General features: G+C 41.4%; 3 protein-coding genes across 11 annotated transcripts in view; 1 reads left to right on the top strand and 2 right to left on the bottom strand.

Annotated features, from left to right (window-relative positions):
• Positions 1-24,678, bottom strand: part of BAG6 (BAG cochaperone 6) — a 69,699-nt gene that overhangs the window by 13,571 nt on the left and 31,450 nt on the right. For 2 of the 7 annotated variants that reach the window (XM_020974078.2, XM_078155474.1), the window contains exons 1-2: positions 647-896; positions 158-275 (exon numbers count right to left, since the gene is read on the bottom strand). In XM_020974078.2, the coding sequence (XP_020829737.1) occupies positions 158-275; positions 647-675 (147 nt within the window). In that variant the 5' untranslated portion in view covers positions 676-896. The other 5 variants (XM_020974074.2, XM_078155473.1, XM_020974075.2 and 2 more) reach the window with 4 other exon arrangements.
• APOM (apolipoprotein M) lies at positions 1,266-6,388 on the top strand. 3 transcript variants are annotated; one of them, XM_020974085.2, is made up of 6 exons: positions 1,266-1,523; positions 4,806-4,960; positions 5,389-5,462; positions 5,570-5,668; positions 5,889-5,987; positions 6,297-6,388. In XM_020974085.2, the coding sequence occupies exons 2-6, from the start codon at positions 4,908-4,910 to the stop codon at positions 6,320-6,322; spliced, it is 351 nt and encodes a 116-aa protein (XP_020829744.1). In that variant the 5' UTR covers positions 1,266-1,523; positions 4,806-4,907; the 3' UTR covers positions 6,323-6,388. The 3 variants fall into 3 exon arrangements, with proteins under 3 accessions (XP_020829744.1, XP_020829743.1, XP_020829742.1); XM_020974083.1 differs by lacking the exon at positions 1,266-1,523 and adding an exon at positions 4,217-4,415; XM_020974084.2 differs by lacking the exons at positions 1,266-1,523; positions 5,889-5,987 and adding an exon at positions 4,214-4,415.
• Positions 6,527-8,988, bottom strand: CUNH6orf47 (chromosome unknown C6orf47 homolog). Its single transcript, XM_020974080.2, has one exon. The coding sequence runs from the start codon at positions 8,038-8,040 to the stop codon at positions 7,132-7,134; it is 909 nt and encodes a 302-aa protein (XP_020829739.1). The 5' UTR covers positions 8,041-8,988; the 3' UTR covers positions 6,527-7,131.

The following is a 24,678-nucleotide window of genomic DNA, read 5'->3' as shown; positions in this document are numbered from 1 at the left end:
CCAGTTCTAAAATCCACTAACTAATGTTCAATATGAATAATATATGTAAATAGAAGACGGAGAATCTGGGGGGTTGTTGCCTCAGGATGAAAAAGTGGTTAAGGGAAAGCCTTTTACAAAATCTCCCAAAACCTCTGAACCCTTAGTTCTCACTCACCTCTGCCCCCACAGTGAAGGTTCGAGTCTGGGAATCCAAGGTCTTCACCAGTACCTCCAAGCTGGCTGGTTCCTCCATAGCACTGCTGCTACTGTCACTGGGTTCCATGACCAATACGCTGGAGAAAGAAGAGAGGAAGACCAAGTCGTTATCTCAGGGCCTAGCTAAGTTCCTACATCCCAAGTGCTGATCCAAACTCTACCATAGCTCCCCAAGGAATCCAACCCCCACCCCAACTCCAAGCACACACACATCCTACTTCTAACCCTGGGTGAGGGGGAGAGAAAAAACAGGAGCAGGAACTGAAACGGGGGAGAGGATTTGAAATAACGCCTATAACATCAAGGCAGCATCTGTCAGGCCAGGAATCATAACCCAAAGGTTGACATGAATGAGAAGGAGGATGTGGGGAAGGAGGGGAAGGGGTCCAAGGTAAGGGCCTAAATAAGGTTGGGATGAGCCCCTTCTATAAAGAAGGTGAGAAGGGACCTGTGAGATGCGCCACGCACGCGCACCATGCCACGCCCACCGCGATAGGGAGCTCCTCGAGCCTGCTTCTGTCGCGACAGATCAGGAAATCAGGACAATGACGAACAGAAAAGGGAGGCCCCGGTCTAGCTGGATGTCACCCCCTCCCCTCGGTGGCACAACAAGAACTATGCACAAACAAACACACGTACATACATATACGTACATATACATACATACACACACACTAGCTGGTACACACACAACACACATACACACACCTGCCCCGCAGCTCCGCCCCCGGCCTCCCGGCGGCAACGCCACTTCCGGTCCTGCCCCTAAGCTTCCGCCTACGAACACTTCCTGTTCCCCGATAGAAAAGGGGGGGGGGGTCGCGAGACGGCACTTCCGGTTCCCCCAGTCCCCAAGATTTCCTTCTGTGGGGTACGACGAGGAAAGGGGCGGCCCCGACTATCGGGGAACCCCTAAGAAGAAACGAGTCGGGGCCCGGCCTAGGTGGGAGGGAGCCGAGCACCCACAGGAGCCACCTTCGCCGCCTCCCGGGGGACCTTACTGCGCTTGCGCAAACCACATTGCGCCTGCGCAGATGCTTGAGGACCGCCCCACTGATTGGATTCACAAGTCTGCAGTGCGCGCCTGCTCCCGAGGAGGGTGGGGAGGTGGCGTAGTGGATGACTACAGTAAATGCCTGAAAGTGATTTTCGAGCTGGGCCTTTCCGCCTACTTCGCGAAAGGCCTGGGCTCTAGTGAACGGGTCACGTGTGCCTTTGGCATGCGGGTTGCTCCTCTAATACATGAGGAAATTCGTGGTTGGCAACCTTCATCGGACGGCAGTGTTTTAGATACCTAAAATAAACCCATTCCCATCCCTCCTTAGGTAACCTTCCAACGGGGCGTTTAGGGGCGGTGAAGGTTGGGGCTGCCACCATGTTGATTCAGGGGGCACGAGCAGCGGCCATATTTCTTTTGGGCAACGCGAAGTTTTTCCAGGGTGGAATTAAGGCGTGGGCGGGTTTGCTTGTTTTTTTTCATTCCTAAGTGTCACGAGGGTAATAAAGCCACTCGTTGATATCTCTGCTGAGGGACTATCTGCTTTAAATTGAGGGGGCGGGGGAGAGGAAAAGAGGACACCATATTTTTTGAGGGTGGAGATTGCTGCCATTTTGTTACTCTTGGTTAAGCTAGTGGGGGAAGGGAAATGGATGGTGGTAACTGGCAGCCGGAGAAACCACAGATCGGGAATGGGGGAACCAGAGGAGGTCTGGTCCATAGACTGGACCATAGAGGGGGGTGACAAGTCGAGAGAGTGGTGCTAGGTGGTTAGGGACAATCTTTGGAGGTCCCCCAGGAGCTAGGAGGGTTGCAGTTTCAAAATTGTAAGGGACGTTATTCCAACCCATATCGCAATAAAAGCTCCTCCCGAAGAAATCTCCAATTAAGTGGTCTTCAAGACTCTGCTTTGAAGACCTGGTTGAGAGAGAACTACTGCTTTTTAACAGCCCATTCTGCTTTTAGATAGCTTTCACTGTCAAGATGGTCTTTTTTTTTGCATTGGGTCTTCAGATGTGCTAAAGACAAAAATTGATTTACCCAGTGCAATTTTATGAATTGCCTACTTAAATCCAACCAGTTAGATCTCGGCCTATATAATAGGCTGCATAAAAAGAGATATGTTGTCCAGAATGTGCAAAATAGTTTTGTGATACTCAGCCCTCAGATCACATTTGGAGTAATGTGTTCACTTTAAGGTACCACATTTTAGAAAGGACAGTGGGAGGCATTCAAAGGAGGACAACCAGGATGGTGAAGGACTTGGAGGAATTTTACCTACATATATATACCCACACATATACATTTGTTGTTGTTCAGTTGTGTCCAACCCTTGGTGACCTCATTTGGGGTTTTCTTGGCAAAGATAGAGGTGAAGTGGTTTGCTGTTTCCCTTCTCCAATTCATTTTACAAATGAGGAAACAGACAAACAGCATTAAGTGACTTGCCCAGGGTTACACAGCTAATAAATGTCTGAAGCAAAATTTGAACTCAGGTCTTCCTGACTCCAGGCCTGGGCCATTTAACTGTCCCTAATATACATAAGTAAACACACATATACAAATATATGCATAACTGGTTGAAGAGCTGTTATCTGTTAGAGTAATTATACCATTTCTCTGTGGCCCCAGCTGGCAGAACTTTGAACAATGGACAGATATACTGGGTTTCTTCCTAATGGAACCCCCCCCCAAGTGGAAGGTTCTTTAGATGGTGGATTTCCCCTCACTGGAGTTATTCAAGCAAATACCAGATGACTAGGCATAAAGTATGATGTAGAGTGGACTTGTTTAAAGTATAGGCATATGGCCCCTGCTTGGGGGGGAGGAGGAGATAGTGGATTATATGTTCCTTGTTGAGCAGGGTTCCAACTCAGATTTTATAAGTTTGGCTGTACTATAATGTCCTAAAATTTGTCTTGAATCCTTGTTTCCCACTGTTGTTTAACCCTTGTATGCATTTCTTTTTGAACATTTAAGCTGCAAATGGAATTGTTTCCCAAACTTTCTGACCTCCTTATCCTATTCATCCTCTCCTTAGAGTCCATCCATCTTCAAGTGATATCTCCTTCAGATAGTGGTAATCTTCTCATCCCCCAACTGATCCTACTGTTTTACAGTGAGGTGTATTTTGTTTACATCATATACTTTTGCTCTTTGTGCTATACTTACTTATGTATGCTTTATGCACTACGAGATTGTGAGTTCAGGGAGGATAGATAGCAGAAGGTAATTTGGTTTAATGGAAAGAGTACTGGACTTGTCTTTACAACAAGACTAATGTGAAAATGTTTAATATGAATATATATGTAGAGCCTATATCAGATTGCACGCCATCTTGGGATGGGGGGAGGAAAGGAAAGGGGAAAAATTTGGAACGCAAAATCTTATGGAAGTGAATATTGAAAACTAAAAATAAATAAACTTTTTAAAAAATTATAAAAGAGTACTGGACTTGGAGTCGGAAGACTTGGATTGATTGCCACCTCTGCTGCTTAGTAGCAGTGTGACCTTGGATAAATCACTCCCCCTTTCAGGACCTCAGTTTGCTTATTTGTTTAAAATGCAGGGTTTGGACAAGACGACTTTTTAGATTTCTCTGAAATCTAATATTATATATCTTTCTCTGTGCCCAGCAGTGTTCTGTATACAAAAGGTACTTAATAATTACTTTTTAATGTAGTGCTTTTGCTGGACTGTTTGTCTCCTTAATTAGATAATAAGCTCTTTGAGGACAGGGCTTTTGTCTATATTCTCTATCTCTTACCAGACATGGTGCTATGAATATGGTATACAATAATTACTGGTAGTGAATGAATGAATTGAGGAGGGGAGGAGTCCTCCAGTTAGAAGGTTGTACCCTTCCCATCCCCCGACCAGGTCTAAGCTCCCAACTATGCTGCTGGTGTGTAATTTGAGGAAGGGGAGGAAAGCCCAGAACACTGTCAACAACCCAGAGTTGGGTTGGAAAACAAGACTAGAGTTACTCATTAGCAGATCCAGGGGGTCAAGGGTTGAGGAAAGGGGGCCAGAGGCTGCAGTGGACAGAATTCCCAGAAGAGAGTGGTTTCAGGCAGCTGCCACCCTTGCACTATAGTCTTTGAGGATGTTCTACCAAATTTTGGCAGCTTTCTTTCACCTCTTCGGGATTCTCTATGACTCCATTTACCAGAGTTCTAAGCCTGATCAATTAAATCCTCTGAGAGTAAAAGGAAAAGAGGTATGGGGGCAGGGAGGAGGGTAATGGAAAGACAACAGGAGGGAATTAAGCAGGGCTTTGGTAGTCTGTAAAAGAGATTTTGAGGGACTTAAGGAGGGGAACCTGGGGGACATCTGGAGGCACAAGATGATATGGGGATAGTGGTGACAAGGGAAGGAGCTAGAAAAGAGGACTGAGACCATTAGAGGAGTAAGCCCAAAGGACTTGACAAATGAAAAAGCCTTCAGAGGGAAAGAAGTGACCTGGGGCAAGTGAAACAGAAGATCATCCCTAGTTCCTGAACCACTGAGGGATCAGGTTGAGGGAAGGGGAATACCAACTTGAAATTATCTGCAAAGGGAGAGTTTGTGATTGATTCCATTCCCTCCTTCCCCTGTCTTCCTCATCCAGTTCCCTGGACCCTACCTGGGTCAATGGTACTTCATTGCGGGTGCAGCTTCTACCCAGGAGGAGCTGGCGATCTTTGTCCCAGTGGACAACATTCTCTTCAACATGGCTGCTAGCCATGTTCCCCAAAAGCTCCAACTACGGGCCACCATCAGAATGTAAGTTGTGGGGAAAGGTATGCCATCAGGCACCTTTCTCTCCATTTATTATTTCAAGCCAGAAATTCCCAAAGTCAGAGTCTGACCTAAGGTTAGTTTTCTAATTGGGCTGTTCTCAGCTGCTAAATGCAGCTGACCTTTCCCCATTAGATAACTGGGATTCCATCATGGGCCCTGATTAGTCAGCCACCTAGTATCTTGACCTCTTTTGTTTAGCTGACTCTAGTCTCTAGTTCATCCCTGGGTAGTATCCTGACAGATACAAAATCTTTCTGCCAGCCCAGTTGTCTTCTCTCAGACAAAGAAAACCAGCTCGTTGCTGAATGGGTTGCATTAAATGGAAGGGAAGAGAGGATTGGTGAAAGGATGTATCTGTTTGTGTGGAGGGAAGGGTAACTTATTCCTCCATCCTACTCCAAACTTCCCAGGAAAAATGGGCACTGTGTACCCCGAAAATGGACTTACCATCTGACTGAAGGGAGCACAGATCTCAAGACTGAAGGTTGGTTACCCATTCTCCATATCTTTCCTTTGTGTCCTCCAACTCCCTTCCCACTTAGTTCTTCCCCTATCCACTCCCACTCCAATCTTTGCCACCCCCTACAACAGGCCGCCCTGATATGAAGACTGAACTCTTCTACAGCTCTTGCCCAGATGGGATCATGCTGAGGGAGACAGGACAAGGCTACCAGCGCTTCCTCCTTTATAGTGAGTGTCTGTGCAAAATAGGAGGTAGAAATTCTACAAGGGGATGGAAGCTGTACTCACTCTCCCACACTCATACCTGGAAAGAGCATGATGACATCACGAGAGGGGAGTGGTGCTCTGGAGGTCTATGATATCATTCCCAGAGATCTGGGATTTGGGAGCAAGTAGGTGGGAGTGTTTGTTGGGGGGGATCAGTATCATTCTTTCCCTTCCTCTCCAGACCGATCCCCACAACCCCCTGAAGAATGTGTGAATGAATTTCAGTCCCTGACCTTTTCCTTGAACTCAAAAGCCTTCCTGCAGACCCCCAGGGAGATAGGTGAGAAGACCTCTGAGATATCAACAGAGAGGGGTGGATTCTTCAAAGGGAAAGAGATGGGATTTAGGAAAAGGATCATGGCCAAGGGAATTCTGTGGCCATTGGGGGAGGGGGAGGTACAGGTCAAGGTAGGCCTCAGCCTCCTAGAAGAGATCATTTCAGAGTATAGGAGGTGGTATCTAAAACATAGGCCTCAGAATTTTTTTAAGAAGGGAGCCATATCCCTCCAAATTTTCCTTTTTCCTTAATTTTTCTTTCATTCTGTCCCCCTCTTCTGCTTCATTCCTACTCTCTTTCTCTTCCCTCCAGAAGCCTGTGAGTTGTCCAGTGACTAACCTGTGCCCTCTAGGGAGCTGCAGACTTCTTGCTGCCTTCAAGAACAATAAAGATGATTTTTCTGACTTTGTCTTTTCCTGGAGCTAGTCTACAGGCACCAATTTCACTCTCCTTCCCTACCCTTTTTTCCCTGAAAATAATTCACTGTCCCCAGACACCCAACTTTGGCTTCATCGTCGACAGGAAGAAGACCAGAAGCAGTGTTAACTTCCCTTTTGTAGTGGTATATTTAGGAAATCAGTACAACAGTGATTGCTCAGTGATCAAGCCTCCAAACACTAGATGGGCATGGGTGTTTCCCTAGGCCTCTGCTGTGGCATCCCAAGGCTTCTTGCTGGGTTTCCTGGAGCAGTGTGATTTTCCTTTGAATCTTAACTGGATCTCCAGTTCCAAGCACATCTTTCCTCAACCCACATTTCTGTGATCCATCAGCTTTATAGCTGACTCCCCTCCCCTTTATCCACTTAATGGCTCGGGTCCTAGTATCCAATAGATCCCCCGGCTTTCCCCTCCCTCTCCCAGGACCGAGAGGACAGTTCAGTTACTAGAGTCCTTATTCCCTGGGGAAAATACAAGGGGTGGAGGGAGTTCCTTTTTATTTTTTTTAATTGGGGGAGAGAGGAATAGCACTAAAAAAAGTGACAAATAGCTGGTGAATTAGAGGGTAACTCCCCCTACTTTGAGTGCCTAAGCCCTGTTGCAGAGGGGAGGGGGTCTCTATGGGCCCCTTTCCCCACCCTAAGGATCTCTCTCCCTTCCCTGAAGTCCTGGTGTTTCTCAATCCTGAGACAGTGCCCAAACACCAAGGTCACAGGCCCTCCCTTCCTTTAATGTCATCTTCCTCCTCTTTATCTCTTCCTTTTCCCCCCTCCCATTTGTATTCTTCTTCCTCCCTTGACACCTGGGTGCCCTCACGGAGACTCACAGCCAGTACCAGGGCCTGCAGAAGGCCAAAGAGGCAGGCAAAGTGAAAGGGGTGTGCAGTTAGCAGGGTGAGGGCCATGTGAAGTCCATGGAGGGTAACAAGGAAGGAGAGAAGCCCATGCAGCCAAAGCCCCAAAGGCCCCCGAAGACCTAAGGCATCTAGGACCAGGCGCAGGGGCTTGGAACACAGTCCCAGCAGAGCTGAAGCCAGCAGTTCCAGCAAATGCAGGGTCAGGTTGGTAGAGATCTGGAGCCACTCCTCAGAGCCCCCCAAGAACTGTGGGTGGGCCCCCAACCCTCTATTTGTTTCCCCCTGAAGCCAGCCCAGCAGCCTCTGGTGACGCCCTGCTTTCTCCACAGGAGCCTCAGGGTTGGAGGGGTTTGTTCCCCATTTAAGAAGTGTCCCTTGTCCTTTAGGATCTTCTGAGTTTGGGGCATTGCCTCCAACTGTGGGGATCACTCCCCTAGCATCCAGTTTCCTGGACTCCTCAAAGCTGGGCACATCCATGCTCAGTTTGGGGGAGTTCCTTCTGTTCCCCAGTCGCTCAGCAGCTCCATAGTTGGCAGAGTCCCTGCTCCATTCAGGGGGGGTCCCCCTATCCACTTGTCTCCTGGAGTTCTCAGCCTTAGGCTGGCCCCTGTCTCCCATAGTCTCTGGAGCACTGTCCCAGTCGCTCCCTGAGTTCTCAGGAGAACTATCCTCCCTTATGGGGCCGGGGCCAGGCTCAGGCAGGGGATCTTTTCGGCGGCCCCAGGAACGGGGCAGCCAGCCACCAAGACGTCGAAGAAACATTGTTTTGGTGATGGCCAAGGGGAACCCCCTAGACTTCTGGGATCTCCTCCAGTGTTCCTCTGACCGTCAGGCAGGAGGTCGGGAGAGGCTCCCCAGATGCCAGGTTCTGTTCCAGCTCCAAGGAAAGGTTCCTGTCTGGTCACTGGTAGTTCTGCAAGGGCTCCCAACTTTCACTCAGGTTCAGTTCCCTCCTATTAGGGTCTGAGGGGGCACTTTTCACTCCCAATAATGTTACTGGAGATTCCAGGATGCAGACTGGGGAAGCTATGGGCCTCCAAATTCATTAATGCCCCACAGAGATTCCAAGAATGCCTTGGGGTATAGCAAAGCCTCGCACTACCACAAAAGTCTTCCTGCTGTGTTTAGGATTCTGGGCCCCGTAAAGTGGCACCCCAAGTTTCAACTCACCAATGCCACAGCCCAAGATACCACTGGAAAATGGGCGATGGTGCTCCCAGGAGATGAGGCCCCTCAAAGTGTTCCAGGATCCACAGGTTCCTCAGGTTCCTCTGTATATAGAGTAGGAGAGGTGTATGCCCTGTAATCTGCTTCAGTGCTGTAGGGGAGGTCTGGAAATAGAAAAAGGGTGGTGTGGTCCACCCTCCTGAAAAACTCTTCTCTGGATTCAAGTTTCCCCCGCACGTTTTGGATTCGGGAGGTCTCAAAACCCCAGAATCTGTCCAGGCCAATCCCTGGGTCAGCAGCGGGGCCGGGACTTCGGCCAAGGTCAGCGGATGTTCTGTTGGGTGTCCGAGGGTCCAGTGACAGCAAGCGAGACCCCTCCCCCAAAGGAGGCAGAGGGAGCGGCCCAGACGTCCGGACCCCGGGCGCAGCGTGCCCTCCGAGGTCCCCAAGTTGGGGGTTTGGACCTCTGCCGAAGGCCGGAGCCGAACAGCAGACTCCGGAAGCAGCTGTGGCCGGGAGGGGGAGGGGAGAGTGAGGGGTGGGTCCTCAAAAGGGGAGGGCGGGGTGGAGGCGGGGCTGGGCCAGACAGACAGCTCCCCTCGTCCCAGCGTCGCACCTCTCACTACGCTACCCTGACTCTCCCAGTCCGCCAGCCTGTCCCTTCTTCATTGACTTGTCTGGCTCATTTGTGTCGCTCCCTCTCTACCATCATCTCTGCAGCTATCTCTGGGTTCTGGGTCTCTGTATTTCTCTGCTCCAGTGCATACACCTCTCAACCCCCGACCTGCTCACCAACACCACCACCACCCTGCCCCAGCCAGTACCGGCCTGGTGGTCTCAGTGACTCTGTCCTAGCTCTGTCACTCAGCCGCGATAGGAAGCACCCAACGAAGGAGAGAGAGCCAAATGAGTTCAGCCCAGTTTTAAGACGGGGGCAAGTTCATTTAGTGCAGAGGTGCTCAGGTCCATGGAGATTTCAGGAAGTCCCTGTATTTTTTAAAATATGTTTATAACTTTTAATATGATTTAATTTCCCCTATAATCTTATGTATTTTATTTTATGCATTTAAAAATATTACTCTGAATAGTACATGGGCTTCACTATGCTACCAAACAGGTACACGGCAAAAATTAAAAAAAATGTTAAAAACCCTTCAAGAGGAACTTATTTCACTCCTCTCTTTCTTCCTTTTCCCCAAAGGCCTTCATAATCTCTCCCTATCTCCATCTCCTACCATATCTTGCATTGTGCGTCCCACATACACACAATAATCTCTCCATTCTATCTCAAATGATATCTACTCATTCCATCCTGCCCAACCTTGAGACCTTCTGATTCTGATACTATCTTCTCTCCCTCACACCTGTTTTTCAGTGCCCATCCCAATCTACCCCTTCCCTATTCCAGATCCAATTTATTACTCTCCTCTCAGTCACTAAAAATCCTGGTCTCTACTGGAACTCTTATCTGTCTCAGCAGGAAGTGAATTCTGCAACATGAACGTTCATGCTAGTTTTCCTGTCTTCTGAATTCTTCACATTCATTATATCTTACAGTGCAATAGCATTTCAATACATTCATGCACCTCAATTTAGCTATTCCATAATCAATAAGCCCCTGCTTTGTTTCTAGTTTTTCACTACCACAAAAGGGCTTTTATAAATTTTTTTGTACACAGAAACTTTTTGTTCACTTTAAAATTCCAAACTTAATGAAAACAAATTATTTCCATTTTAAAAGTAGAATAGAGAGGGATGTATAAGAAACCATAAATTTCTTTACAACTTGCATTTTTATTAACATCTAATACACTCAATGAGCTCACTCTCCTAATTCCCACTCACACTGGTGTTTTGCTTCTTCCTGCCTGGTCCAAGAGGTAACATTGTTACCCCTAATGATAACTAGGAGATTCTAATACTGTTGCTCACAAGGCTCCATCACTTGGGCTTCTCAATGATTACTTTAAGACAGATTATATTAGCTTTTAAGGAGTATTTACTAAGTTGGTATAGGAAGAAAAGTCGGTATAAAAGTTTGTACAAAACCAATCCCCCCCAAAAGTCTGAGACCCATTCCTCCCACAAGTACAAACAGAGTCCATGGGGCAAGTGGGCATAAATTTAAAGTTCTCCATGGAATTCTCATGAAATTCCCCCAAGGTATAGAACTCTGCTGGGGCTCTGAGGGGTCAATGCCTTTGTAGAATCCATAGCTGGACTTAAACCCCACCCTGAAAAGCTGCCTTTTCTCAGCATGTTTTAGTTCTCCATACTCTCTGGTCTCCTGGCTGGAAACATTGTTTATTATTGGCCCAGTCTCTTTGATGACATAGTCATTGAGGTTGGGGGGAAATATGACACTACTCTTTTGTTGTCCTCTGGTAAAGGGGTAAGGAGTTCACCTCCTCCAAGACCTCCAGAATCTTGACTGCCTTTTTGCTTCAATCCTTTCTCAGTATCTTCTCAATATCCATAGATCCAGGGGAGTTTCTAATTCATTCAACCAATCACAATATAGTTTCTGTGTGTCGTCATCTAATTTTAACCATTGGATCAAAAAGCTCTTTACCTCTCTCAAATGGATTAAGGACTTGATTCAATCCAGAAGTTTGGCCTTCTTTATTTTACATTAATAGTGTAATAGGATGCTATCCACCTCCAGTGAAAGAACTGATGGAGTCTAAAGGCAGATTGAAGCACTTTTTTTTTAAACTTTATTATTCTGGGTGTTTGGGGGGTTTTTTGGTCTGCATTTTCTTTTGCAACATAGATAATATGGAAATGTTTTGCATGACTGCACATATATAATCTATGTCAAATTGCTTGTCATCTCAAGGACTGGGGAGGTGAGGGAGGGAGGAAGACAATATGGAACTCAAAATTTAAAAAAAAAGAATGTTAAAAATGTTTGTTTACATGTAATTGAGAAAAAATAAAATAAAATTAAATGTAAAAAAATTAGCATAAGAGGGCTCTGCATAGGCCCAGATTACCTAAGATGGAGGCAGTATCCAATATGGAAGGCATGAGGGACATGATTCTGGAAGAAGACATTCTGCATTCCCCTGCCATAGGCAGTTGAGTGGGAGCAGCCTCTGACCATTGGCTACAAAGCTAGGACAGTCTGCATCTTTAAAACTATCAGCCTGGGACAGTCTCATAGCCTCTTTCTGGCAGCATCAAGGGGTGAGGTCTTCTTCACCTACACAGCATGAGCACCATGCAGGGAGGTTACCATCTCCCTCTCACTTTAGGTCATGTGACTCTGAGAACCAGGTTTGGGGTTTTGGTCTGTTTCATTTGTCCTTAGGTGCAGAAGGTGAGGTGTCCCCTAGACCCTGGAGCTAGAGCCAGGGCGACAACTTAATGGAACTTTGTTCTATAGGAACTGAGTTTATATGAACCTAATCCACCTTTCCTTCCCAGAATAAAAAGAAGGTATGGGGAGGATTATGTTTTCCCTTCCCAAAGTTTTGAGGTGGAGAAATTGTTCTTATTGTACCTTTGAAGTATGTGTGTGTGTGCATGTATGTATGTATGTATGTATGTATATGTGTATGTATGTATGTGTATATATGTATGTACATACATACATCTTTATTTTTTTTCATTTTCAAATTTTATTATTTATTTACTTTTTAACATTCTTTTAAATTTTGAGTTCTAAATTCTCTTCCTCCCTCCCACACCCACTGAGAAGGCAAGCAATGTGATATCAATTATACCTGTGAAATTATGTAAAACATATTACCATATTAACCACATTTCCAAAAAAGCAAGAAAAATAAAGTGAGAAAATTATACTTCAACACATACTCAGAGTTTATCAGTTCTCTCTCTGGAGGTGGATAGCATTTTTTCATCATGAGCCCTTAGAAATTGCTCTGGATCACTCAGTGATCAATAGATCAGAGTAGCCAAGACTTTCAGAGTTAATCATTATAATGTTGCTGTTACTGTGCACAGTGATCTCCTGGTTCTTCTCACTTCACTTTGCATCAGTTGATATATATGTCTTGCCATGTTTTTCTGAAACCACTCCCCTTGTCATTTCTTATAGTACAATAATACTTCATCACAGTCATTTGCCTCAACTTATTTAGCCATTCCCCAACTTATGAATATCCCCTCAATTTCCAAGTCTTTGCCTCCACAGAAAGAGCTGCTATAAATATTTTTTGTACATATAGGTCCATTTCATTTTTCTTTGATCTCTTTGGGATACTGACCTAGTAGTGGTGTTACTGGGTCAAAACATACACTCAGTTGTATAGCCCATTGGGCATAATTTCAAATGGTTCTCCAGAATAGATGGACCAATTCACTATTCTACCAGCAGGTTATTAGTGTACCTATTTTTCCCTCATCCTCTCCAGCATTTGTCATATCTGATAGGTGTGAGGTGGTATCTTAGAGTCTTTTTTTAATTTACATTTCTCTAATCAATAGTGATTCAGAGCATTTTTATGTGATTACAGATAGCTTTGATCTTTTTCTTCTGAACTGCCAGTTTATATCCTTTGACTATTTATCAACTGGAGAATGGCTTTTATTTTTATAAATTTGACTCAGTTCTATACCTAGTATATACTTGAGAAATACAGCCTTTATCAGAGAAACCTGCTGTAAAATTTTTGATATCACTTCATTGTTTATCCAAGACAATTCCAAAATGCTATCCATCTCCAGAAAAAGAACTGATAGTCTGAATGCAGATCCAATCATATTATTTTTCACGTGTGTGTGTGTGTGTGTTTGTCCGCAAACAGGGAACCACTGAAATTTACTGACACTGACATTTATGACACAGTAACATGATTTTGCTTTATGAAAATCATTTTGGTATCAGTGTGGAAGATGGATTAGAGTGGGAGAAACTTGAGGCAGGGATCCTAATTAAAAGGACATGTTCAAGCAAGAAGTGAGGTAGGCCTGAACAAAAGGGGTCATATGTAAGAGATATTTTGACGGTAGAAACAACAAGATTTTGCAAATGACTTGATATGTGGGGTAAGTGAGAGTTAGGAGTCAAGAATGACACCAAGCTTTCAAGCCTGGATGATTGAGAGGACAGTGGTACCTTCAGTATTCATAGGAGAATTTAGATAAATGGATAGTTTAAAGAAAAAGATAATGAGTACAGCAGGTGATGATGTGTAATTGTAACTTAGGAAAGAAAGTGGAGATCAGTATACAGATCTGGAATCATCTGCAAAAAGATGATAAGTGAACCCATTGACAGCTGATGAGATCTCCAAATGAGATGGTATAGAGGGAAAAGAGAAGGAGGGCCAAGGAAAGAATATTAAAGAATATTCATGGTTAATTTGTGTGACATGGATAAAAAACCAGCAAAAGAAACTGAAAAATAGCAGTCGGACAGGAAGGAAGAGAACCAGGACAGAGCACTGAAAAGAAAATAGAGGAGGAAGAAGGGAATCAAAAGAATCAAAAGATGTAAAAATGATAAGAACTGAGAAAAGGCCATTAGATTTGGCAATTAAGAAATTATTGATAACTTTGCAGAGAGCAATTCCAACTGAATTATGAGGCCAGAAATCAGACTGCAGAGGCTTTAGAAGAGAGTGAAAGGAGAGGCAGTAAGTGTAGGTGACTTTTTCAAGAAGTCTGAGGGAGAAATAGAGGACAACTTGAAGGTGGATGGGAGGGATCTAGTGAGGCGTTCTTAAGGGTAAAGGCATAAGCATATTAGTAGACAGCAAGGAAGTAGCCAGTAGGTAAGGAAAGACTACTACAGATATTGCAGGTGTACCTGGTGAAAATGAAACAAGAGACACAGAATGGAAAATCTAGGAAGGAAATAATGGCAAGGAAAATCGACATCTTTAAATGGGCAACAGAAAGCCCTATTCAAGAACTGAAAGGCTTGAGATTTAGAATAGGCCAGATAGTAAACAACTCAATAAGACAACAAGAAATATAAAAACATGAATATACATATTTATAGCCTGTATCAGATTGCATGCCGTCATGGGGAGGGAAGTGCGGAGGGAGGGAGAGAAAAATTTAAAACTCAAAAGCTTCTGGAAGTGATTGTTGATAATTCCAAATAAATTAATTAAAATTTTAAAAAAAGAAATATAAAAACAAAACCAAAGGATTTAAAGAAGAAAAAAACCTAAGAACTATTATATGGAAAACAGATCAAGGAAAGATAATCTAAGAATTACCAGGCTATCTGAAAACTATGATCAGACAAAAAGTCTGGACATCATATTTCAGGAAATTATAAATGAAAGCTGTCCAGAACTCTTAGAACTAGAGGGTGAAGTAAAAATAGAAACTACCAGTCACCTCCAGAAAGAAACCCCAAAATGAAAAACTCCTAGGAACATCATAGCCAAAACCCAGAGCTTCCAGGCTAAATAAATAAACAAACAAATAAATACTACAAACAGTTAAAAAGAAAGAATTTAATTGCTGAGGAGCCAAAAAAAATTTATTCACTACTTATCTAGCTTTAACCACCCTTCTGACCTTCAGCCCACATCTAGAATTGTCTATTAGACATCTCAAAATGCATGTCCTGTAGATATCTTAAACTCAGTATGTCCAAAACTGAACTCGTAATCTTTCCCCTTAAATGCTCCATGGTTCCAAACTTCTTTTTTGCCCTATCAAGGGCATCAACATCCTCCCCTTTACCCAGCCTCATAACGAAAATGGCATTCTTAATTCCTAACTCTTTCTCACCTCCCCCCATATCAAATCTGTTGCCTGGCCCCCAACAATTTTACTTTATAACATCCCCTGTAAATGCAGCCTCCACCACAGCTCTCCCCTTCCAAAACTCTGCCCCAAACACACACACCTCTTCTGACGATGCCACCGCCATGGTGCAAGCATTTACCACCTCAGACCTGGACTACTGCAACAGCTTATTTGGTTGGTCTGCTTACCACGTCTCTCCCCACTCCAGTCCATCTGCCACTCAGCTGTTGACGGGATCTTCCTAAAGCACAGATCTGACCATGCAATCTCCCTCCTCAATAAACTTCAGTGGCTCCCTATTACCTCCAGGATCAAATATAAAACCCTCTGTTTGGTGTTCAAAGCCCTTTACAACCTGGCTCCCTCCTACCTTTCCAGTTTTCTGACAACCTTCTCTCACCCTATACTCTGCATTACAGTGATGTGACCTCCTGGCTATTATACTAACAAGATATTCCATCTCCCAACTTTAGGCATTTTCATTGGTCAGCTCCCATATATGGAATGCTCTCCTTCCTCAGCTCTGCCTCCTGCCTTCTCTGGCTTTCTTCAAGTGCCAGATTAAATCTCACCTTCCTAAGAAGGTTTCCCCAATCCCTCTTAATTCTAGTGTCTTCCCTTGTTGATTATGTCCAATTTCTACTTTATATATCTTGTTGGTACATGGTTATTTGTATATTAGCTCTCCCATGAAGATTATGAGTTCCTAGGGAGCAGAGACTATCTTTTATTTTTCTTTGTGTCCCTAGCACTTAGCACAGTACCCAGAACTTAGTAATGACTTAATAAATGTTTATTGATTGACTGACTAGTAGCTGTCACTATAAAGTAGAGGAGAGCTTGAAATATGACATTCCAAAAGGTAAGAGACAAAAGTTGACAACCAAAGGTAGCTCTTCTCAAAAAGATAAATATAATCCTACAAGGAAAGAAATGGATCTTTAATGTAATAGAAAAGTCTCAAACATTCCTGATGAAAAGGTCAGAACTGGGTGGACATTTGGAAATTGAAATGCAGGCACCAAAAGAAACGTGGAAAATATGCATATTTGTTTAACTGAAAGGGAATATGTGATGATGAATTGTTTGCATGTTAACAGTGGGATAAAAAATAAGTGTCTTCTTAGCTCCCTAATGCCTTTAACAGTCATAGAGAAAGGGTAAAACAACAGTGTCTGTGTGTGGTTTTGTTATGTTTTAATAGTCTTAGGAAAAGACAAAAAGTGGAAAGGACAGGGGACTATATTGGGGAAGAACGAAGGAAGAAGGGGAGAAAATTCACTATTGCATAATAGAGGTACATAACATGACGAGTACATAGTCACGGAAGAAGGGGTGTAAAGAATGATTATCACATGAACTTCACTTTCATCTAAATCAGATAAAGAAGGATTGAACACAATTACTCACAGATTTTGTATAGAAATACATTAAATTCAAAAGAGAAATAGGAGGGGACAAAGACAAGGGAGAGATAGACATGAGGGTTCTAAGAAGGAAGGCAGAATAGGTAAGGGAAGAGTCATAAGTTAAATTACTTGCATGTTCATGGGAGGAACTTGAATGGAAAATTAAAAGGAAAGGAAAAAACAACATCTGGGATTGGGACAGCATAAGGAGAAGAGAAGAGCTGCAACAGAGAGGAAAGAGGATGTTTCATTTATAAGACCACAAGTGTCAGGCAAACTCCTTCTCTTCCACCACTTTATTATTTCTAAAGAGGGTGGTGGGAGCAAGAGATGAAAAAATACAAGAAGACAGAATGGAGGGAAACATGCGATTAACAATCATAACTCAAATGTGAATGAGATTAATTCATAAAATTAAAGAAAAGAGCACAGTGGATTAGAAAGCAGAATCTGACAATACATTGATTACAAGAAACACAAGTAAAGCGGCAGCTCAGTGGCGCAGTGGATAGAGCCCTGGAGTCAGGGGGACCTGAGTTCAAGTCAGACCTCATACACTTAATACTTACTAGCTGTGTGACCCTGGGCAAGTTACTTAGCCCCATTTCCTAGCAAAATAAATACACAAATAAATAAATGCTTATTTAAAAAAAAAAACCTGAAACACAAAGATTCATATAGAGTTGAGAAATGAGGAGCTGGAACAACATCGATTATGCTCAAACTGAATTCAGTAAAGTAGAGGTAGCAATCATGATTTCAGACAGGGCTACAGTGAATACAGATCAGATGAAAAGAGATAGTGAAATTACATTATAATTAAAGGCACTATAGATAGCAAATTGGTACCAATACGTAATATATATGCACCTATAAAATAACATCTAAATACTTAAAGGAAATTCACTTACATAAGAAAATTTACTTTAAAAGAAAAGGACTTAAATATTTAAAGAGGTAACCTAATTGGATAGAGATTAAATAGTAAAAAGATATCAAAACTATTATGGCGGGAATCCTGACAATCCAGACCTACACAAACCTAATAAATAAATAAACAGGAAAGAAGTTAAGGACTTGAATAGAACTTTAGAAAAATTAGTGATGATAGATCTCTGACAATTACTGAATATACTAAAATGAATTTATATGCTTGTCAGCCATACAAGGCATTTGTACAAAAATTGACCAGATGCTGGAGCATAAAGACCTCATCCAAAGAAATGCAGAAAAGCAGAAATACTAAATATATCCCTTACTGATCATGATGCAATAAAAATTACATACAATAAAGGGCCTTAAGGAAAAATTTAAAAGTAATTAGAGACTAAATAACATAATTCCAAAGAACTCATGAGTCAAAGAACAAATTATAGAAGCAATAGATAATTTCATCAAAGAAAATAACAATAATGAGACAATATACCAAAATTTTGGAATATAGCCAAAGCAATTCTGAGGGGAAATTTTGTATCTCTAGATACTTAAATCAACAGAAATGTCAAAGAAAAAAATAATACTAATACTGTACTTTGCAATTTAGGCTGAAGTATTTCAGAAACAATTTTAATCTAACTTTATTCTATATTAAATCTATTTCTAGCTTGGAGAGATATGTCCAGATTAGCAGAGTTCCTCATGCCCTCCAACATGACTCACTACCCCAAGACAATTGTAGGTAACATTTATAGGTAGACTGAGGAAGAAAATCAGAATGTATAACAATACAGTTCTGGGTTGACAATCAGAATTGTTGAGTAACCAAGCAGCTAAACCATTCACCTCACTTCTTGAGCTCTACTTATTATGCAAAGGGACCTATTCCCTTCTATCAATATCTCAATCTTTTCTCACTGGAGAAGGGTAGGTAGGTCTAGGTAGGATAGAGAGACAATTATATTAACAAGAGTTATCCTATTTTAAGATATAAGGCTCAAAACAATCTATAGTCATATGGCAAAAAAAAATACTCTAAATTATTATTGATCAGAGAAATGCAAATTAAAACAACCCAGAGATATCACTGGATACCTATCAGATTGGCTAAAATAATAGAAAGGGAAAGCAACAAATATTGAAGGGGATGTGGAAAAATTGGGACACTAATTTGTTGTTGGTGGAACTGTGAATTAGTCTAACCATTTTGGAAAGCAATCTGGAGTTATTAAACTGCCTATACCCTTTGACTGAGCAATACCACTATTAGGTCTGTTTCCCAAGATGATTAGGGAAACAGGAGAAGAACCTATATGTTCTAGAATATTTATAGCAGCTCTCTTTGTGGTGGCAAAGAACTGGAAATTGCAGGGGTGCCCATCAACTGGTAAATGGCTAAACAAATTGTGATGGAATATTACTTGCTATAATAAATGATATACTCATTAATTTTAGAAAGCACAGAAAGCAAAGTAGCTTTGAAAATGATAAGTAGAACTTAACATAGGTTTTTTTTAAAATTTGAAATGTAAATTCATGGTTTTATGGTGAATCTGCTTTTTAGGTTGTGCTATGTACATGGAAATGTTTCCTTTCTTTTTTGTTTTTATGTATTTAAGTTCAAAATGAACAAAAATTTTTTAAAAGACACAATCCTTAATCCAATTCTTTAGGAAAAGCCTTTTTGTCCAAAAATATGCTTGCACAAAAACAAATCAATGAATTGGGCATGCAATTTAAAAATGTTTAATATCAAATAAAAAAACCCCAACTAAAAAAATAGAAATTCTGAAAATTAAAGAAGAGATTAATAATATTGAAAGCAAAAAGCCATTAAATTAATACTTTTTAAAAACACTAGGAACTGTTTTTTAAACTAATAAACATATATGAACAGTTAGCTGACCTGATTTTTAAAAAGAGAATGGAAACTAAATTATTCACATCCAAAATTAAAAAGGAAAACTTTAAAAACTTGAAGGATAATAAAAGAAATTATCAGAAGCTATTTTGCCCAATTATATGCTAACAGAAGTGATAACTTAGAGGAAAAGGATGAATACTTATTTTAATTAATTAATTTATTTATTTTTAGTTTTCAACATTCACTTCCACAAGATTTTGACTTCCAAATTTTCTTCCCATCTCTCCCCTTCTCCCTACCCCAAGACGGTGTGCATTCTGAATACCCTTTCCTCCAATCTGCCCTCCCTTCTATCACCCCCTCTTCTCTTATCCCCTTCCCCTTCTATTTTCCTACAGGACAGGATAGATTTCTATACCCCTTTACCTGTATATCTTATTTCCCAGCTGCATGAAAAAACAATTTTTAACATTCGTTTTTAAAACATTGAGCTCCAAATTCTCTCCCTTCCTCCATCCCCTGCCACTCTCATTGAGAAGGCAAGCAATCTGATATAGGCTATACATGTGTAGTCATGCAAAACTCTTCCATAATAGTCATGTTGTGAAAGACTATATTTCCCTCCATCCTATCCTTTCCTCTCCCCATTTTTTCCTATTCTCTCCTTTGACCCTGTCCCTGCTCAGAAGTGTTTGCATCTGATTGCCCCCTCCCCTAATCTGCCCTCCCTTCTATCATTTCCCCCTCTCTTATCCCCTCTATTTTCCTGTAGGGTAAGATAGATTTCCATACCCAAATGAGAGTAAGATTCACTCTCACCCTCCCCCTCCCTCCACAGTAAAAAAATTTTTTTTGCCTCTTTTATGTGTGAAAATTTACCCCATTCTACCTCTCTCTTTCTCCTTCTCCCAGCACAATCCTCTCTCACTTCTTAATTTTATTTTTTAGATATCATTCAAAAGATGAATATTTAACAAAATTATAAAATACCCAGATTAACAAAAGAAAAGATAGACTATTTAAGTAGTCCAATATCAGAAAAAGAAATTAAACAAGTTGTAAATGAGTCCCAAAGAAAAAAAAATTCCAGGAGCAAATGGATTCATAAATGAATTCTATCTAACATTAAAGAACAATTCATTCTAATACCACATAAACGATTTGTAATAATAAGAAAAAACACTCAGGGCAGCTAGGTGGCACAGTAGATAGGGCATCAGCCCTGGAGTCAAGAGGACCTAAGTTCAAATCTGGCCTGAGTTCAAATCTTGATACTCACTAACCGTGTGACTCTGGGCAAGTCACTTAACCCCAACTGCCTCACCGAAAAAAAAAAAGACACCCTTTTGATCTTATTCTACCATAGAAATGTGGCCCCCTCCCAGGGGTCGGACTCCTTACCCCCATCCCAAGAGCTCCAGTGTTGCTGACCCCAGCTCAGCACCAGGTAAGCTACGAGAACCCTACAGCCTCCAACTGCCAGCCCCTGAAGCCCCCAGCACACAAGGCCAGTGATCAGGTCCTGGGCTCCCACCACAAGAAGCTTGGGTCAGTGACCCCTGTGCTCCAGCAAGAGAGCTCAACTTGGGCAGCTAGGTGGCACAGTGAATAGAGCACCGGCCCTGAAGTCAGGAGAACCTGAGTTCAAATCCAGCCTCAGACCAAACACTTGACACTTAATAGGTGTGTGACCCTGGGCAAGTTACTTAGACCCAGTTGCCTAAAAATAAATAAATGAATGAATGAATAAATAAAAATTAAAGTCAGGAAATTGACAAACACCATGAGCAGAAATGGACAATGATCATAGATTCTTATTATGGAGACAGGACAAATTCAGAAGAGGACAACATTGTCAATATACTCACATCTGAAACCTCAAAGGGGAACATGAATTGGTCTCAAACCCAAAAAGCCATCTTGGAAGAGCTCAAGAAGGATTTTAAAAGTCAAATAAGAGAGGTGGAAGAAAAATTGAGAAAAGAAATGAGAGATAAGCAAGAGAGAGCCAATAGCTTGGAAAAGGAAGGACAAAAATTAACTATAGAAAACATGTCCTTAAAAATACAATTGGCCAGGGCAGCTAGGTGGCTCAGTGGATAGAGCACTGGCCCTGAAGTCAGGAGGACCTGAGTTCAAATCTGGCTTCAGACCAAACACTTGACACACTTACTAGCTGTGTGACCCTGGGCAAGTCACTTAACCCCAATTACCTAAAAAAACCCAACCAAACAAAAAAAAACAATTGGCCAAATGGAAAAAAAAAAGTACAGTGAAGAAAACAACTTCTTAAAAATTAGAATTGGCCAAATGCAAAAGGAGGCACAAAAACTCACTGAAAAGAAGAGCTATGTAAAAAGTAAAATGGGCCAAATGGAAAAGGAGGTACAAAATCTTTTTTTTTTTTGCTTTTAGGCAATTGGGATTAAGTGACTTGCCCAGGGTCACACAAGTAGTAAGTGTCAAGTGTTTGATCTGAGGCCTGATTTGAACTCAGATCCTCCTGACTTCAGGGCCAGTGCTCTATCCACTGTGCCACCTAGCTGCCCCAAAAAACAATTTAAATATCATGGAACCACAGTCAGGATTACGCAAGACCTTGCAGCTTCTACATTAAAAGATTGGAGGGTGTGGAATACACTATTCCATAAAGCAAAGGAGCTTGGATTACAAGCAAGGATCAACTACTCAGTGAAACTGAGCATAATATTTCAGGGGAGGAGATGATGAAATAGGGGACTTCCAAACCTTCCTGATAAAAAGACAAAAGCTCAACAGAAAATTTGATCTTCAAATACAAAACTCAAGAGAGGCATTAAAAGGTAAACAGGAAAGAAAAAAATAAAAACATGTTATTAATAAGGGCAAACTGTTTACATCCCTACAAGGGAAAAAGACACTTACAATTCCTAAGAATTGTACCATTATTATGACATTTAAAAGGAATATACATAGACAGAGGGTGTGGGTATAAATTGACTTTGATGTGATGATAAAAAATCTAATTAGATGGTGAAAAAAGATTATACTGGAAGAAGAAAGGAGGAGGCAGACAAGGATAAATTACACCACGTGAAAAGGCACAAAAACCAAATATAGCAGAGGGAAAGAAGGGAGGGAGATGAACATTGTTTGAACCTTACTTTGGTCAGATTTGGTTCAAAGAGGGAATAACATACTCAGTTAGGTATAGAAATCTAACTTACCCTATAGGAAGTAGAAAGATAGAAAGAGTAAAGGGAAAAGAAAAGAGAGGGGGTTAATAGAAGGGAAGGCAGCCTGAGGGAGGCAGTGGTCAAAAGAAAAACTCTGCTGATGAGGAAAAGGGAGAAAGGAGAAAAAAAAGCATAAGGGAGGGAAATAGGATGGAGAGGAAGACACAGATAGTAATCATAACTTTTAATGTGAATGGGATGAACTCTCATAAAAGGGAACCAGATAGCAGAGTGGAATAAGAATCATAATCCTACAGTATGTTGTTTACAAGAAACACATAGCAGAACCAGGAGAACATTGTACACAGTAACAGCCACATTATGGGGATTGACTTTAATAGACTTGACTCTTCACAGTAATACAAGAATCTAAGACAACTCCAAAAGACTTACAATGGAAATTGCTACCCATATCCAGAGAAAGAAATATGGAGTCTGAATGCAGATAGAAGCATGCTATCTGCTCTCCTTTTCTTTTGTTGTTTTGTTTTATTGCTTCATTCTCCTGGTTGCTCCCATTAGTTCTAATTGTTCTTTACATCATGACTAATGGGAAAATATGCTTAACATGAATGTATAAGTAAAGCCTACATCAGATTGTATGCTGTCTTGGGGGGGGAGGGAAGAAGTGGGAGGTGGAGAAAATTTAAAACTCAAAATCTTATGGAAGTGAATGTTGAAAACTAAAAATAAATTAATTATTAAAAAATTAAAATTTTATTTTTAGTTGTAAAAAAATTGGAAAAAGATCAATTTCTCATGGGTAGGTTGAGCTAATATGATAAAAATGACAATTCTACCTAAATTAGTTTACTTACTCACACCATACCAATCAAACTACCAAAAAATTATTTTATAGAGCTAGAAAAAATAATAACAAAATTCATGTGGAAGAACAAAAGGTCCAGAATATCAAGGGAACTAATGAAATATTAAATTGTATTATAAAGCAACAATCATCAAAACTACTTGGTATTGGCTAAGAAACAGAGTAGTGAATCAGTAGAATAGGTTAGGTATGCAAGACACTACAGTCAATGACTACAGTAATCTACTACTTGGTAAATCCAAAGACCCCAGCTTCTGTGATAAGAACTCATTATTTAACAAAAATTGCTGGGAAAACTGGAAATTTGTATGGCAGAAACTAGGTATAGACCAACATCTTACACCCTATACCAAGATAAAGTCAAAATGGGTACATGATTTAGATATAAAGACTGATACTATAAGCAAACTAGGAGAGCAAGGAATAATTTACCTATCAGATTTATGGAGAATAGAAGAATTTATGACCAAACAAGAGATACAGAACATTATGAAATGCAAAATGGGTGACTTTGATTACATTAAATTAAAAAGTTTTTGCACAAAGTCATTGCAACCAAGATTAGAAGGGAAGCAGAAAGCTGGGAAACAATTTTTACAACCAGTGTCTCTGATAAAGGCCTCATTTCTAAAATATATGGAGAACTCAGTCATATTTATAAGAATACAAGTCATTCCCCAATTAATAAATGGTCAAAGGATATGAACAGGTAGTTTTCAGAGGAAGAAATTAAAGCTATCTATAGTCATATGAAAAAATGCTCTAAATCACCATTGATTAGAGAAATGCAAATCAAAACAACTCTGAGGTACCACATCACACCTATCAGACTGGCCAACATGACAAAACCGGAAAATGATAAATGTTGGAGAATATGTGGGAAAACTGGAACACTAATATGTTGTTGGTGGAGTTGTGAAACTGATCCAACCATTCTGGAGAGTAATTTGGAACTATGCCCAAAAGGCTATCAAACTGTACATACCCTTAATTCAGCAATACCACTTCTAGGGCTGTATCCCAAAGAAATCATAAAAATGGGAAAAGGACCCACATGTACAAAAATATTTATGGCAGCTCTTTTTGTGGTGGCAAAGAATTGGAAATTGAGGAGCTGTCCATCAACTGGGGAACGGCTGAACAAGTTGAGGTATATGAATGTAATGGAATACTATTATGCTATAAGAAATTATGAGCAGGCAGACTTCAGAAAAATCTGGAAAGTCTTACATGAACTGATGCTGA

Source organism: Phascolarctos cinereus, unplaced genomic scaffold (genome assembly GCF_003287225.1).
Source record: "Phascolarctos cinereus isolate Bilbo 61053 unplaced genomic scaffold, phaCin_HiC Scaffold_5;HRSCAF=322, whole genome shotgun sequence".
Taxonomy (NCBI): Eukaryota; Metazoa; Chordata; class Mammalia; order Diprotodontia; family Phascolarctidae; genus Phascolarctos; species Phascolarctos cinereus.
The sequence above is the reverse complement of the archived record's forward strand: the minus strand, read 5'-3'. Positions and strand labels throughout refer to the sequence as shown.